An 18,311-nucleotide genomic window follows, 5' to 3' on the forward strand; every position below is an offset into this window, starting at 1 on the left:
ATTAAACCCTACATCTAATTCACATCCTATGTCATCTGCACTCTTCTATTTAACACTTGCGTTTCTCAATTGCACAGAAGGGAAATGCCTCTTAAACATATTTTTTGTCCTTGCCCCCTTGCTCCTCTTTCAGTACTAGGCTCCATAACCAACAATTCGTGTCCTACACCTGATACTGCCCCTTCCCCAGTTTCCAAGGATACCTTGATAATTTTCATAGGTGATGATCAACAGCACCAGTAAACTGTTCTGGATTTCATGATGTATTATTACTCAGCTGTAGAGAAAATCCCATACTTTACAGTCAATTTCAGTTTTACAATGTGGGCATCTTCAGCTGTCCTATATATAAATCTCTAAATAATTCCTGGATTATGGTAAGTACTTGCATAGAAATTGACATTAGTTGTCCTTCATTTATCCATTCTTTGTTTCAGAAACATTGATAACATTGTAAATGTGCCTGGATAAAACTGAAGGACAGCCATTTATTTCAGTCCTTGTTGTCACTCTAGTTCCTCCTCTACAGTATCTTTGCACATATTCCTGCCCCTTACGATAATTATATTGCTAGTGTAATTACACATCCCACTATTCTTTTTGAGTTTTTTCTATCATTATGGATCCTTTACTGCTTTAACATTGCTTTCTCAATAGTCTTTATCCACATTCTACACCTCACTCTCCAACTCCTTCCCAACATAAGTGTGGGCAATGTATCACTGTCTTTGTACAGGGCTATTACAAATGATTGAAGCGATTTCATAAATTCATTGTAGCTCCATTCATTGACATATGGTCACAACACACTACAGATACCTAGAAAAACTCATAAAGTTTTTTTTCGGCTGAAGCCGCACTTCAGGTTTCTGCCACCAGAGCGCTCGAGAGCGCAGTGAGACAAAATGGTGACAGGAGCCGAGAAAGCGTATGTCGTGCTTGAAATGCACTCACATCAGTCAGTCATAACAGTGCAACGACACTTCAGGACGAAGTTCAACAAAGATCCACCAACTGCTAACTCCATTTGGCGATGGTATGCACAGTTTAAAGCTTCTGGATGCCTCTGTAAGGGGAAATCAACGGGTCGGCCTGCAGTGAGCGAAGAAACGGTTGAACGCATGCAGGCAAGTTTCACGCATAGCCCGCTGAAGTCGACGAATAAAGCAAGCAGGGAGCTAAACGTACCACAGCCGACGGTTTGGAAAATCTTACAGAAAAGGCTAAAGCAGCAGCCTTACCATTTACAATTGCTACAAGCCCTGACACCCGATGACAAAGTCAAACGCTTTGAATTTTCGGCGCGGTTGCAACAGCTCATGGAAGAGGATGCATTCAGTGCGAAACTTGTTTTCAGTGATGAAGCAACATTTTTTCTTAATGGTGAAGTGAACAGACACAATGTGCGAATCTGGGCAGTAGAGAATCCTCACGCATTCGTGCAGCAAATTCACAATTCGCCAAAAGTTAACGTGTTTTGTGCAATCTCACGGTTTAAAGTTTACGGCCCCTTTTTCTTCTGTGAAAAAAACGTTACAGAACACGTGTATCTGGACATGCAGGAAAATTGGCTCATGCCACAACTGGAGACAGACAGTGCTGACTTCATCTTTCAACAGGATGGTGCTCCACTGCACTTTCATCATGATGTTTGGCATTTCTTAAACAGGAGATTGGAAAACTGATGGATCGGTCGTGGTGGAGATCATGATCAGCAATTCATGTCATGGCCTCCACGCTCTCCCGACTTAACCCCATGCGATTTCTTTCTGTGGGGTTATGTGAAAGATTCAGTGTTTAAACCTCCTCTACCAAGAAACATGCCAGAACTGCGAGCTCGCATCAATGATGCTTTCGAACTCATTGATGGGAACATGCTGCGCTGAGTGTGGGAGGAACTTGATTATCGGCTTGATGTCTGCCGAATCACTAAAGGGGCACATATCGAACATTTGTGAATGCCTAAAAAAACTTTATGAGTTTTTGTATGTGTGTGCAAAGCATTGTGAAAATATCTCAAATAATAAAGTTATTGTAGAGCTGTGAAATCGCTTCAATCATTTGTAATAACCCTGTATATATACTCATTTATTGAAATGATCCCTGATTGCATATTCCTTTTCCCCTACCCTGCTCTCCCTCCTCCTTCTTGTCTATGATTCCATGCATTCAGCTTACCAACCTGACTTGAGCCAGCCGTCTATCCTATCTGGAATGCATAATCTGTAGATGATGTTTGCCTGGCTGGGGGTGGTGGTTGAGGTGGCAGGTGGGTTGGGATGTCAAATGTACATGTTTGATTTGATCACGTATACAAGTTCAGATGTTAAGCTGCAGTCATCAACAGAATATATATGTGCCTTGCAGGTAAGTGTCAACTTTTTCTCATTCTATGCCTATATTATTTTTCTACACTTATGAAAATGTTATTACTTCAGGCAAACAGTAGTGATAAAAGAAAGACTATTACAAAATACTTTAAGCAATCAATCAGTTGCTTTCTCTCTACAGAAATATACGATTTTTAGAAACCATATGTGTCTTAAGTAGAAACTGAAAAAGCTGAAGAGAAATGAGTGTAAAAAAATGTTTATAAAGTTTATGACTATTTACTTGTTGTAAATCACCTTGGTTAACTCAACAGAATCATTTTTCTGTAAGGAATTCTGGTACTTCACAAGCACAAATGTGTGAAACTTTCTTTGCTCTTCCTCAGTTTCACTTTGGTTGAACACTGCAGAGTTCTTTAGGACTGGCTCAAAATAATTTTCCAAGAACACATTTCTTCCAAGATCCATCATTTCTGGGCAGAAGTCGTCATTTTTATTGAAACATGCAGATTTCCAGGCCTGTTCTAGAGCTTGAGCAAATACAAGGACTGTGTAGCTGGAAGAAAGTACAGCTCTTGTTCGTAATGCAATATGTAGTGAGTCCTCTGTTGTATTATGTATCTGCTGAAGGTACTGGAAAAGCCATCTGTCCTTCTGTGTGCATGTCTGTGACAAATTCTGAAACACATAATTATTTTAGAAAGAAATTAAACTTAATAGCTGCAAATATGAATCATTGCTTTTGACATTTACCTTCACATGAGCTTTTCTATTTTCCCAGTAGTCCTCAAATGCTGGCACATAATCAGGTAATAATGTCACAGAGTAGACATCAAAAGAAGTTTCATTTATTAAGGATAAATCTTCATGCGTTAGAAGGTCAGAAAAAATGAATTTATTCTTCTTTTGCTTGCTATCAATAACATGTGACAGGTTTCCAGAGTGTAGATATGTATGGAAATCTTTCAAAAAAGAGTAATAGTCGGAGAAACTCATAAGAACCACTACGGGAAGCTGCAGCTTTAGGACAGACAACATGGACCCATAAAGCTGCTGATTTTTTGTAACAGTTTGTCTATCAATGTCACTGTTTCCTGTTTGAGGTGCAGTGTGATATTCCTGGGCAGAGACTATGCAGAAGTCATCACTCATTGTTGTTAAGCTGATAAATGTATGCAGAACATTTTTACTGTAGTCATCAGTACCATGCACAACCATCACATGATTCCATTTCAAATGTTTCACCATTGCTGCAATAGCCTGTAAAAAACAGAAGATTTAATACAATGCCAAACTGATAAATAAGTTGCAAAAATATGTAAAAAATTTTAATTTTGATTTTGCCCTATATATATTCTAATAAGTTACATGTATATAACTTGTGGCCGGAAAGGTACCAACATAAAGATTTAAAAAAAAATTATCAAGAGTATACATAATATGTTTATCATTTACAGGCATCATTATAACTGGAATGTTAGTTTAAAATAAGTAATGATTAGACAAAATTAACAGAAAAACCATAACACGTGAAAGTAAATCATATTGTGGCAGCAACATATTAATGGTAACAAAAGTCTTTTGTGCTAAATTAATAATGGTGAAGTCTTATTACAATTATTGATATTCTTGAATGATTTAGAATCATATATTATGGATATAATAAACCACAATTTTATAAAAAAGGTACATACTTGAGTCAAAATTATCTATTCAGAGGTATGAACTGCATATTTGATGAGAAAACTTTGTTGTCATTGACCTAATATGTTACAATGTCATCAGTATTCAGTGATGTCCAGGCCATTAGCGTGTACATTTGTATTCTAGAGGATACTATGCAGCATGCAGAAGATGGTACTTCATATCAATGTTTGCCACACTGATGCTACACTTGTATTTGAAGCAAAGGGGAAATTATTCTCTTTCTCCCTTCGTTTGTCCTCTGGTCTCTCTTATCTTAGTCTCATTGCTTGCAAGGTATGTAATGGGAATGGTTACACAGCCTAACATGAACAACAGTTCTATAACTTTATTATGAGAAGGAAAGTTGCTACTCGCAATGTAGCAAATATGCTGAGTCACAGATTGGCACAACAAAAAGATTTTCACACTTAAAGCTTTTGGCCAATGGCCTCTGTCAAGAATAGACACATATACACACACACGCACACACAAATGCAGCCCACACACACAACTGCAGTCTCAGGCAACTGAAACTAGACTGAGACTGCAGTTGTGTGTGAGTTGCATTTGCATGAGTGTGTGTGCTATGTGTGTCTATTGTTGACAAAGGACATTGGCCGAAAGCTTTAAGTGTGAAAAATCTTTTTGCTGTGCCTATCTGTGACTCAGCATCTCCACTCTATGGTGAGTAGCAACTTTCCTCCTCATAACGTTGTTGCATTCCATCCTGGTTTTTCCATTGTTTGAGTTCTTTAATTTTACTCTACATGTTTTAGTGAGAACATTAGCTTTCTCTAATTTCCCAAAGCATCCCCATTACACATTAGCATGAGCTATATGACCTGTTATAATCCTAGTAGTATGTTTCTGAACTAGTTCACTGCCTGTTGTCAGACCTTCTTCATAAGCAATCCTCAAGCAGTACTCTAAAACATGTTCACCCTAGTGTCTAGTATGCAGTTTCCCTAACAAATGTACTCTACTTCCCCACCAGCACCCCAAAAACTAATTCTTTTGTCTTCTCCATTATTGGTTTCAAATGTTCCTTCTATAGCATAAGTCTATAACATGAGCCCTAGATATTTAAATTTCAAAAGTAGCATGGGAATAAGAGCTCAGTTTTAAACATGAGATCTTCTTACTCCTTTTGCTTTTCCAATAAAAGCTTAATTCTTGGTGCTTTATAAGATATAAGTTCAACTGCCTTTTGTGCTGTTGTGTATTATTTACTTCTCTCTCCATCTGCCTTCCATCTTCTCATTTCTTTAACTGCCTCTTGGCACTCATTTCCCCACCTTTTGTAAGGTAGTTGCTCTATGATTTCACATTGTGTCTTCCTTCACAAAACCCTTGCATTTTACTTCATCTTTTCCCTCCTTCCTTCATGTTCTGATCTTTGATTCACATTAATTGTTATGCTTTAATTCCAATACCACTGAGTGTGGAATTCATATGCTGATTTCATATGCTTTAACGATATTTATTAGCTTCTTGGAAAACAATATCTTGTCCATTGTATTAGTTGGCTATTTTACACAGAATCTGCATCTCTTTCCTTTGTTCTGATGATATGGACAAAATCCGTCCCTCCATCATATTTCTAATTTTAGTCACAAAACAGTTGCTTTTATAGCCATAGGTTCTTTCATTCAGCGTTTATTTGAACAGTCAGTTGGATACGACAACAGGGAAATCTGGAGTGCAACTCTAGCAAGAGTGATCTGCAGATATTTCCCCTTCAAACAAAGGTGCCATATGGCTAAGCAAATGTGATGTCTAAATCAACATGAATGACCCCAAAAAAAGGCAGGATATAAGTGAACACAGAACAGTCTCCTCTTCACATATGAATCAGCATTTAGCTTGGAGAAAAATTCTTGCCTTTCTACATCTGGAACTGGGAGATGTTAAAACCTGCAAATACCGTGAAAACTATCTGATATTGTCCTGTTAATGATCTCATCTGAAGCAGCATCAAGCTACAAGCAAATATATTACTGAACAAGTTTTTCAGGGATACTGTGATAGTGTGATAAAAATGATCCATAGGAATTACCCATTGCACTATTATGTCTGTCTTATTACATTAAACTTTGAATTGGGTTCCATCTGATGGATGATAATACCCACCAACACAGGGCTGACCTCATGGACAAGTATCTGGAAAATGAAGTCATCATGGATCTAGAGTGGCTAACTCGCTCCCCATACTTGACATGATTGAATATGCATGGACCACACTAGGGATTACTGCAAGTCATAATGCACAGTCCAATCTGAAATATGAATAACCATAGTGTATCCTATATTTCCACGCTAGGGCATCACACTCCTTACAAACTACACCATAAGCGGAAGGATATCAAAAAAAAGTTCCATTCACAGTCCATGGCTGTTTTTCTAGTATACCTTGTACTTATCACTGTGACACATCTCACAATGTTGCCAGGGCTCCTTTCAATACCTGTGTCTTTTCTTGATCATTGCTCTGAAGGACCTCACAACTTATGGAAATAAGTGTAAAACAGGTACAATATGAGTTATTGGTGATTACAGAAAAATAGTTAAGTAATTAAAGTATATGTTGGTAATTAATATTAAATGTCAATTACTTGCCATGCCCCTTTCACTTGGAGTTATATACACAGCACTCAGTTCAAGAGGTATCACTGGTATGTTAAATTTTTTGAGAATGCTTTGTACTTCAACATTTTTAGTGATGTGAGATCCATCAACTATCCCCAATCTTACATCAGAAGTATTTGGTTTTGTTAAATTTTCTCCTTTAAGTTCAGGAAGAAATTCACTCAGTTGTGTCAATGCTACCCATGGCCTCTCACAGCTGTCAAATGCCTCTATACCTTAAAATAAAAATGACTTTCTATTATATTTATGCATTCAGTACATATATACACTAATATAAATACAAGTTGTAAATTAATAAAATGAAATGCACCTGTTTCAATCCATTGTAAGCAATATTTGAAAAGATGACAGGTCTCCAAAAGCAATGGATGCTTGAAATTTATTGTGCATAAAAAAATTAGCTTGGATAAATCATTTTACAAATACAGGGCTATTACAAATGATTGAAGCGATTTCATAAATTCACTGTAGCTCCATTCATTGACATATGGTCACGACACACTACAGATATGTAGAAAAACTCATAAAGTTTTGTTCGGCTGAAGCCGCACTTCAGGTTTCTGCCGCCAGAGTGCTCGAGAGCGCAGTGAGACAAAATGGTGACAGGAGCCGAGAAAGCGTATGTCGTGCTTGAAATGCACTCACATCAGTCAGTCATAACAGTGCAACGACACTTCAGGACAAAGTTCAACAAAGATCCACCAACTGCTAACTCCATTCGGCGATGGTATGCGCAGTTTAAAGCTTCTGGATGCCTCTGTAAGGGGAAATCAATGGGTCAGCCTGCAGTGAGCGAAGAAACGGTTGAATGCGTGTGGGCAAGTTTCATGCGTAGCCCAAGGAAGTCAACGAATAAAGCAAGCAGGGAGCTAAATGTACCACAGCCGACGGTTTGGAAAATCTTACAGAAAAGGCTAAAGCAGAAGCCTTACTGTTTACAATTGCTACAAGCCCTGACACCCGATGACAAAGCCAAACGCTTTGAATTTTCGGCGCGGTTGCAACAGCTCATGGAAGAGGATGCGTTCAGTGATGAAGCAACATTTTTTCTTAATGGTGAAGTGAACAGACACAATGTGTGAATCTGGGCGGTAAAGAATCCTCACGCATTCGTGCTGCAAATTCGCAGTTCACCAAAAGTTAACGTGTTTTGTGCAATCTCACAGTTTAAAGTTTACGGCCCCTTTTTCTTCTGCGAAAAAAACGTTACAGGACACGTGTATCTGGACACGCTGGAAAATTGGCTCATGCCACAACTGGAGACCGACAGCGCTGACTTCATCTTTCAACAAGATGGTGCTCCACCGCACTTCCATCATGATGTTCGGCATTTCTTAAACAGGAGACTGGAAAACCGATGGATCGGTTGTGGTGGAGATCATGATCAGCAATTCATGTCATGGCCTCCACGCTCTCCCGACTTAACCCCATGCGATTTCTTTCTGTGGGGTTATGTGAAAGATTCAGTGTTTAAACCTCCTCTACCAAGAAACATGCCAGAACTGCGAGCTCGCATCAACGATGCTTTCGAACTCACTGATGGGGACATGCTGCGCCAAATGTGGGGGGAACTTGATTATCGGCTTGATGTCTGCTGAATCACTAAAGGGGCACATATCAAACATTTGTGAATGCCTAAAAAAACTTTTTGAGTTTTTGTATGTGTTTGCAAAGCATTGTGAAAATATCTCAAACAATAAAGTTATTGTAGAGCTGTGAAATTGCTTCAATCATTTGTAATAACCCTGTACATTCACATTATTGATAATTATGACATGCTTGTTTTTCTGATAATGTACCAAAAAAAAGAGTACTAAAACATGGAATAATGCAACTTGATGGCTTGTGATTGACTTAACATGTGTTACAATCAGATTTGAATTGAAGAAAAAGGAAATTATGCCACAACTTGATTAAAGGAAGGGATCAGTTAATATGACATAACTGTCAGTTTGCTAATGGAGAGAAATAGGGAGGGAGACCAAATCTTGAACACAATAAGCAGCTTCAAATGGGTATAGGATACAATATTTATGCAGAGATGAATAAGCTTCTAGTCAGTGATAAGAAGCTACTGAATGCAATTTTTAAAATGTTATCCTTTGTGGACGAGCTAATTCTCTTCAGAAAACTCTAAAATTTCTTGTCACATATCATGATTTATTTTATGGTAACATAAATTCCTGATAGAAAGCAAACATATGTAGTAAAGGTAACAACTCACCAAGTAGTAAAGGCAATGAGCCATCAACAGGCATGTAAACGTGACTGAAAATTTATTTTACTTATTTACTGAACTTTATCAAATTAATGTCATTCTTTCAGATGGATCCAATTTTAGAAAAGAAAGTTACTTTCTCTACTAGTAGTTGTTCATAAATACATCTACAATTCTTCTTTAAACCAATAAAAATGGTACTCATTACCTTCATATCAGAATGTACAAATGTTCATTCATAGAACTGTGATGTGATCACAGAGTTTATATGGACAACATAAAACTAGAAACAACTTAGGTCATTACACAAAATATATTTGTTCTTAAGAAAGACTCAGATTATGAAATACACCCTCCCATTCAGCCATGACTTCCATGGTAATGTCTGTTCAGATGCTAATTTCAGCACAGAAATAACACCCAGTATTGCAACTGCCATCACATCTCTTCATTCCTCTATGAGCCCTATTTACAGTCAAATTTCTGATATGAAAGACAGCTCCATAGCAATCAACTTTTTTAAAAATAAAGTGTATTCCTCTTGTCATTAACTAGTGCCCTGGCCTATTACATGTCAGTTAGCTTTTTCTCTAAGGCTATCACATTCTGAAATGAAGCAGTGAAATTCTTCTTCTCCCCATATTTTCCAGAACAGTATTTAGTAATCTCTGCAGCATCATCATCCCTTGTTTCTTCTTAATCTATACTGGTACTTGTGATTATTCTCACTGCAAAATGTGTAATGTACATCCCATATAGTGACCTACTCCACTTTTACCAGTGGTACAATTTCCTCCTTCAAGGGTTTAGCCATCTATATGATCTAGCAAATAATATAAAACTTGTGCTTGGCTTTTCATGTGTACATGATGGGCACTAATCTGCATCCTGTGTTAAAACAATAGTAATCACTGATATTGCTGTCTGTTTCTTCCTCTATTATGCCCTCCTCTCTTCCCTTAACAGTCTTTGCCATTGGTTCCTATTCCATTTCCTTGGTAGTTCTTTCTTGGATTGCCTCTTCTTTGCAGTTTTATTTTGCTGTATTGCTGATCCATTTTGCTTCAACTGTTACAGTGAATTAGGATCAATTTTTATCAGTCAGGATAATGTTGTATCACTTACTACTTCTGTTTCAAATGGCTGGCATTCTATTTGCTTTATTTTGTACTAAAGAAACAGTTTTGTTATCTGTGTGAGCTCTAATTCATATTTCAGTTGTCTTTCCACCTTCTGACAAGCTCTTGAGCTTATGATTCTTCTAAAATTGCATTTGACAATAGTGGTTTAAACTGAACAATTCCAGGTCAGTACTAATATCTTGATATTTCAAAGTTAAATTGTAATCATTATTTGCTTTTGGCATTGCCAACAGTTACCCACTGCATTAGGTATAGAAAAAATACAATGTTTTCTTAAGACTAAAGTTAACCTGAATGACAGGTGCTTGTACTGAAATTAAAATTTTACTCTAATAGGGCATAATTAGCATATCACTTCCCAAGTAATCAGTAACAACGGATGTAAAATGTTACAATGTCTGCAGTGATGTGTGATTGATTTTGTGTCCAGTATTCTCAAAAATTGGAAAAAAATAGTACACAGTTATCCTGGTGGACTGTACTAATTTCTGCATTACCTCTCTGCATTTCCCTTTCCCTGTCATTCTAATTTCTCATCTTTTCAAAGTGTAACTGTAACTAACATTTTAGTCTTAATAACATTCTTACACAGTGCTGTTGCTTCTTCCTTGACCTCATGTCCATTCATTCCCAGAAAACTTTCTATTTCATCTCAGATTAATCTATTGTCTTCCAAACGTTTATCTCTTTTGCCATCTAAATGAACAACTGGTTTAAAACAGTAGAACTTGTATAACCTTATCATGTGTGTGTCATTGCTCATTATGTAGAATTTTGCTGTCTATATTTACTGTAGGAAAATTTGTACAATTACAAGGCATTATATGTGAGAAACTTAAATGTAAATAAAAACATAACACCAAGAAGTTGTTTGTGACGTGCTGTGCCGATGTGCGCCTCCCGCGATCTTTCTGGTGGCTACTGCACTCTTCCTTCTTTGGGGGGGGGGGGGGGGGGGGTGAAGCCACTGTGATCCACTGCGTTGGAAGGTGGAGCGTCGTGCAGCAGCGATGACCTTCACGTCCATTGGAAAGCTGGCGTTGGGGGGATCTGCCAACCCTCGAGCCGGAACCTTCGCATACGGTTGGAAGTGACCCACACGAAGAGGCCCCCGTCGTCCCACCACCGGAGCCCGGGACAGAACGGGCGACAAGCCGTCGAACTCCGGATCCCGGTCCACCTCGGGAGGGGCAAGACCCAGTGGTGGGGACGATGGGGAAGGGTTGACCACAGCTGAACCAGCCTCCTGAGAAACCAGGCCCACGAGGGGAGTCAGCTCTCGCCAGGGCATCTCTAATGATGGCTATGCCGGTGCTGGAGCTACTGGAGGCTGCCAAGGCTGAGAACCATCGCAGTGTGGCAGTCACAGGTGGGAGGGGCAGTAGCGTTCCCTGAGAAAACAACACCGGTGGCAGAAATGGGGAAGCCGGCACCCGAGGGGTCCGAGGGTGGGTGCCCAAACGTGGACGTAGCTGATTTTTGATGACGACGTACCTCCCAGTCCCCCACCTGCAAGGTATAGAGCCAGTGGCCATTGCAGCGCAGGACCACCACCGGTACCCAATGTGGATTGTGACCAAACCCACATGCCCAGACCGACACACCCGGTGGAAAGCCGGGTACCCCATTGTGCAAAGACTGGTGAGGACCAGGCCGGAGGAGGTGCAGCAGAGTCCTAGGTTGGCGCCTGTGGAGGAGCTCTGCGGGGCTGCGTGCTCCCATCGGTATGGTCCGGTATGCCGTCAGGAAAAACATCACTGCCTCCTCCACAGGAAATTCGTGAACATACTTTTTCATCTGCATCTTAAATACGTGCACAATGTGCTCGGCTGCCCCATTCGATTGTGGATGAAAGGGGGGAGAGCAAGCGTGCCAAATACCAAAGCGCCTACAAAAATCCTGGAATGTCTGTGAAAGAAACTGAGCTCCATTCTCTGATACCAGGGTGCCTGGCAGACCTTCCACAAAAAAGATTTTTGCTAGTGCCTGGATTGCAACTTCTGAAGTGGTTGAGGAGCAGTGAACCACATATGGGAATCGGGAATAAGCATCAATGACAATGAGCTAAAAGCCATTGAGAAACGGGCCCGCAAAATCTATGTGAACACGTTCCCATGCCTGGGTTGCAGGCAGCCATGAAGAGAACACTGTCCTGGGAGACACCTGTTGGCTCGCACACTGATAACAGGCGGCCACCAAGTGTTCAATTTCTCTGTCAATACCAGGCCAGTACATATGTCTGCGAGCCCAGGTTTTAGTACGGGAAACACCCCAGTGCCCCTCATGTAATAACGCGAGGACCTCCCTTCGCAAACTTGCAGGAACAACCACGTGAGGAGCTGTATCATTGGCAGCCAGAAGGAGAACTCCTTCCAAGACTGAGAGGCGGTCCTGTAGAAAAAAATAATTACGAAGAGGGTCCGAGGCCCGGCCTGGAGGTCAGGACGACCACCCCTGCTGAACGAGGCAAACTACCAGAGATAAATTCTGCCGAAATTTTTACAAAGGTACAGACGGTGTTTAGAAAGGATAGATTGCATGCAACCGGTGGTGGAGTGTTCATCGCTGTTAGTAGTAGTTTATCCTGTAGTGAAGTAGAAGTGGATAGTTCCTGTGAATTATTATGGGTGGAGGTTACACTAAACAACCGAACTAGGGTTATAATTGGCTCCTTTTACCGACCTCCCGACTCAGCAGCATTAGTGGCAGAACAACTGAGAGAAAATTTGGAATACATTTCACATAAATTTTCTCAGCATGTTATAGTCTTAGGTGGAGATTTCAATTTACCAGATATAGACTGGGACACTCAGATGTTTAGGACGGGTGGTAGGGACAGAGCATCGAGTGACATTATACTGAGTGCACTATCCGAAAATTACCTCGAGCAATTAAACAGAGAACCGACTCGTGGAGATAACATATTGGACCTACTGATAACAAACAGACCCGAACTTTTCGAATCTGTATGTACAGAGCAGGGAATCAGTGATCATAAGGCCGTTGCAGCATCCCTGAATATGGAAGTTAATAGGAATATAAAAAAAGGGAGGAAGGTTTATCTGTTTAGCAAGAGTAATAGAAGGCAGATTTCAGACTACCTAACAGATCAAAACGAAAATTTCTGTTCCGACACTGACAATGTTGAGTGTTTATGGAAAAAGTTCAAGGCAATCGTAAAATGCGTTTTAGACAGGTACGTGCCGAGTAAAACTGTGAGGGACGGGAAAAACCCACCGTGGTACAACAACAAAGTTAGGAAACTACTGCGAAAGCAAAGAGAGCTCCACTCCAAGTTTAAACGCAGCCAAAACCTCTCAGACAAACAGAAGCTAAACGATGTCAAAGTTAGTGTAAGGAGGGCTATGCGTGAAGCGTTCATTGAATTCGAAAGTAAAATTCTATGTACCGACTTGACAGAAAATCCTAGGAAGTTCTGGTCTTACGTTAAATCAGTAAGTGGCTCGAAACAGCATATCCAGACACTACGGGATGATGATGGCATTGAAACAGAGGATGACTCGCGTAAAGCTGAAATACTAAACACCTTTTTCCAAAGCTGTTTCACAGAGGAAGACCGCACTGCAGTTCCTTCTCTAAATCCTCGCACAAACGAAAAAATGGCTGACATCGAAATAAGTGTCCAAGGAATAGAAAAGCAACTGGAATCGCTCAATAGAGGAAAGTCCACTGGACCTGACGGGATACCAATTCGATTCTACACAGAGTACGCGAAAGAACTAGCCCCCCTTCTAACAGCCGTGTACCGCAAGTCTCTAGAGGAACGGAGGGTTCCAAATGATTGGAAAAGAGCACAGATAGTCCCAGTCTTCAAGAAGGGTCGTCGAGCAGATGCGCAAAACTATAGACCTATATCTCTTACGTCGATCTCTTGTAGAATTTTAGAACATGTTTTTTGCTCGCGTATCATGTCATTTCTGGAAACCCAGAATCTACTATGTAGGAATCAACATGGATTCCGGAAACAGCGATCGTGTGAGACCCAACTCGCCTTATTTGTTCATGAGACCCAGAAAATATTAGATACAGGCTCCCAGGTAGATGCTATTTTTCTTGACTTCCGGAAGGCGTTCGATACAGTTCCGCACTGTCGCCTGATAAACAAAGTAAGAGCCTACGGAATATCAGATCAGCTGTGTGGCTGGATTGAAGAGTTTTTAGCAAACAGAACACAGCATGTTGTTATCAATGGAGAGACGTCTACAGACGTTAAAGTAACCTCTGGCGTGCCACAGGGGAGTGTTATGGGACCATTGCTTTTCACAATATATATAAATGACTTAGTAGATAGTGTCGGAAGTTCCATGCGGCTTTTCGCGGATGATGCTGTAGTATACAGAGAAGTTGCTGCATTAGAAAATTGTAGCGAAATACAGGAAGATCTGCAGCGGATAGGCACTTGGTGCAGGGAGTGGCAACTGACCCTTAACATAGACAAATGTAATGTATTGCGAATACATAGAAAGAAGGATCCTTTATTGTATGATTATGTGATAGCGGAACAAACACTGGTAGCAGTTACTTCTGTAAAATATCTGGGAGTATGCGTACGGAACGATTTGAAGTGGAATGATCATATAAAACTAATTGTTGGTAAGGCGGGTACCAGGTTGAGATTCATTGGGAGAGTGCTTAGAAAATGTAGTCCATCAACAAAGGAGGTGGCTTACAAAACACTCGTTCGACCTATACTTGAGTATTGCTCATCAGTGTGGGATCCGTACCAGGTCGGGTTGACGGAGGAGATAGAGAAGATCCAAAGAAGAGCGGCGCGTTTCGTCACTGGGTTATTTGGTAACCGTGATAGCGTTACGGAGATGTTTAATAAACTCAAGTGGCAGACTCTGCAAGAGAGGCGCTCTGCATCGCGGTGTAGCTTGCTCGCCAGGTTTCGAGAGGGTGCGTTTCTGGATGAGGTATCGAATATATTGCTTCCCCCTACTTATACTTCCCGAGGAGATCACGAATGTAAAATTAGAGAGATTAGAGCGCGCACGGAGGCTTTCAGACAGTCGTTCTTCCCGCGAACCATACGCGACTGGAACAGGAAAGGGAGGTAATGACAGTGGCACGTAAAGTGCCCTCCGCCACACACCGTTGGGTGGCTTGCGGAGTATCAATGTAGATGTAGATGTAGATGTAGATGTACTTGCCAGAGAACCGGGTCAGCTGCCGTTTCCCTGGCGACTCTAGAACTAGTGATCGGGAAGCCATCAACCACTTGGCAGGACGCCACATCCAAATGAAAACACATAATCTCCTCCCGATCGAACTTAGGATCCGGGCCCACTGGAAGACAGGAAAGAGCGTCGGCATTGGCATGCTGTCCGGTAGGGTGAAAATGACTGTCATAATGGTTCTTAGACAGGAACAAGGCCCAGCGCTGCAGTCTGCGGGCCGCCCTATCCGGAATCTGAGAGGTGGGGCCAAATAACGATATTAATGGCTTATGGTCAGTGATTAACTGAAACTTCGTGCCATACAAGAAAGGGCGAAACTTGGTAACAGCATAGACAATGGCCAAAGCCTCTGTTTCCATCTGGGAATAATGGGCCTGCGCGGGAGTAAGAATTTTAGACGCAAACGCCAGTGGCTGCACGGAGCCATCCGCATTGCGATGGGCCAGGATCACCCCCACCCCATACTGCAAAGCATCTGTAGCCAGGACCAATGGCTTATTGGGGTCAAAAGTAGCCAAAAAAGGCGCTGACGTGAGGAGGCCCTCAACGCGGTGAATGCTCGCTCGCATGCAGGCGACCAATCAAAAGGAACACCCTTGCGCAGAAGGCAGTACAGGGGGTGGGCTATGGTGGAAGCCCTGGGAATGAACTGGTGGTAATAGGCAATCTTGCCTAAAAAAGCTTGTAACTCCTTCAGCGAAGCGGGCCATGGAAGGACAACAATACCTTGGACCAAACTTCCTAGCGGCTGGACGCTATGCCGAGAGATGGTGTCGCCCACATAGTCAATGGACGGTTGGAAGAAGTTCGACTTACGCATGTTGCAACGCAAGCCCACAGACCTGAATTTGAGACAGAGGGTTCGAAGGTTGTGCAAGTGTTCCTTCATGCTGCGGCCTGTGACAATTATGTCATCCGGGTAATTAATACAATGAGGGATTGTTGATGTGACATGCTCAAGATAATGCTGAAATATCGCCAGGGTACTGGATATTCCAAAGGCCAACTGCTGGTATTGGTAAAGGCCAAACGGGGTGTTGACTACTGCCAGCCGTTTGGAGTCCTCATCAAGTGGTATCTGATGACAAGCCTCGGAAAGACCGATTTTCAAAAAATATTGGCCTCCCACAATGGTGGAGAACAATTCATCAGAACAAGGGAAGGGATAGGTGTCCACCACCAATTGGGAATTCATGGTGGCCTTGAAATCGCCACAAAGATGTAATTTTCCCAAGGGTTTCCTGGCAATAACGAGGGGCGAAGCCCACTCACTAGAAGAAATGGGAAGAAAGACTCCAAGGACTGTCAGCCGGTCTAGCGCGTAGAAAACGTGGGCGAGCCGACGCCTTCAATGTTAAGTGAGCTTCAAAGTCTGAAACACACCCATGGCCCTCCCCAAAGATATCCTTAAAGTCAGAGATCAAAGATTCCAATGATTGATAGGGAATGTCTTCAGAGACCAACTGTATGGTGTCTGTGATAGAAAAACCGAAAGCTTGAAAGGCATCCAATCCAAAAAGGTTAGCGGAGCTCTCATCACTGACAACAATAAAAGTAAGAGGCTGAGCGACTGATTTGTAGGTAACTTCGGTAGTGAATTGACCCAGTAGGGAAATGAACTGTTTACCATAACCGCATAGACGCTGGTAAACTGGCGCCAATGGGAGCGACCCAAGGTCGGAGTAAGTTTGTGCATTCAACAAGGAAACTGCCGCGCCCGTATCGACTTGCAGTTGTAATTGGCGCGACCGAACCGACACCTCGATAAAGAGTTTGTGTGCTGATGCGTCGGGAGCCTGGCCTGATGAAACTTCCTGAATGTCAACGTCCATGTCCTCTGTACCTGCTTCCTTCGATTCTTTTGAGGCTGAGTGGCAAACTTTAGCAATGTGTCCTTTTTTAATTACATTTGTGACTAACGGCCCAACACGGGGCACCCTGACCGATCATGATGTATATAGCACGACACACAGGATGGTAACAGGACCAGCGGCCAGAACTCTGTTTACACGCCATGCAGGAGTGGCCATAACAGCCAGATTGTACCGCTTGCACGTCGTCCACCCCAGACACAGTGGACGCGGCCGTGCCGCCCTGCACCGCCGCGACGTCGCACCACACTTCCGACTGTTGACCTGCGGCGTGAGAGACTTCATATGATTGAGCAATGGACAGGACTTCCTCAAGGGAAGGGTCTTCTAACTGCAGGGCCCATTGCCAGACCTCCCTATCAGGAGCCGAACGAACAATGACGTCGCGTACCATAACGTGGGCATACGACTCTCGCGACTGCTCCATGACAAAATGACACTCGCCGCCCTGCACTGCCGCGACGTCGCACCACACTTCCAACTGTTGACCTGCGGCGTGAGAGACTTCATATGATTGAGCAATGGACAGGACTTCCTCAAGGGAAGGGTCTTCTAACTGCAGGGCCCGTTGCCGGACCTCCCTATCAGGGGCCGAACGAACAATGACGCCGCATACCATAACGTGGGCATACGACTCTCGCGACTGCTCCATGACAAAATGACACTTGCGACTAAGACCATGCAGGGAAGCAGCCCACGCCCAGTGAGACTGATGGGGCTGTTTCTTGCATTGATAGAACTTGACCCTAGCCACCACAACATGGGTGTGATGGCGATAATATGAAGACAGCAATGAACACAATGCATCAAAAGACAAGGACGAGGGTTCCTGCAACGGCACTAGCTACCACAAAACTTGATACAGCGAGGGAGATATCCAAGACAAGAAAAGAGCATGACATACCTCCACATCGGAAACATGAAACACCTGGAAATGCTGCCGAAGGCGATGTTCATATGTGTCCCAATCCTCCGCCATCTCGTCATGCAGGGGAAAGGGAGGAGGGAACGGCGGTGGAGCAGACTACGTGGAGAGCAACTCCGGAAGCACTTGTTTCATGGTTGCCATGAGCTCCGTCTGCTGCTCAACCAAAACCCGCACTAAATCCTCCATGCTGTGGATAAGCTGCGAAACTGGAACAACGACGCAACACACGAAAGAACGACCCTACTTGTCACCAATTGTGTAGTAACACGATTCACATTTTCCGTCGCAC

General features: G+C 42.3%; 2 protein-coding genes across 2 annotated transcripts in view; both read right to left on the bottom strand.

Moving 5' to 3' along the window:
• The window catches only part of LOC124799226, a 94,638-nt gene extending 91,068 nt beyond the window's left edge, over positions 1-3,570 (bottom strand). Inside the window, exons 1-2 of the mRNA XM_047262765.1 lie at positions 3,084-3,570; positions 2,628-3,008 (exon numbers count right to left, since the gene is read on the bottom strand). Of these exons, the coding sequence (XP_047118721.1) occupies positions 2,628-3,008; positions 3,084-3,548 (846 nt within the window). The 5' untranslated portion in view covers positions 3,549-3,570. The remainder of the gene's footprint in view (positions 1-2,627; positions 3,009-3,083) is intronic.
• A 3,050-nt stretch (positions 3,571-6,620) lies between these two features.
• The window catches only part of LOC124799064 (metabotropic glutamate receptor-like), a 131,006-nt gene continuing 119,315 nt past the window's right edge, over positions 6,621-18,311 (bottom strand). Inside the window, exon 4 of the mRNA XM_047262602.1 lies at positions 6,621-6,877. Within this exon, the coding sequence (XP_047118558.1) occupies positions 6,621-6,877 (257 nt within the window). The remainder of the gene's footprint in view (positions 6,878-18,311) is intronic.

This window comes from Schistocerca piceifrons, chromosome 5 (assembly GCF_021461385.2).
Source record: "Schistocerca piceifrons isolate TAMUIC-IGC-003096 chromosome 5, iqSchPice1.1, whole genome shotgun sequence".
Classification (NCBI taxonomy): domain Eukaryota; kingdom Metazoa; phylum Arthropoda; class Insecta; order Orthoptera; family Acrididae; genus Schistocerca; species Schistocerca piceifrons.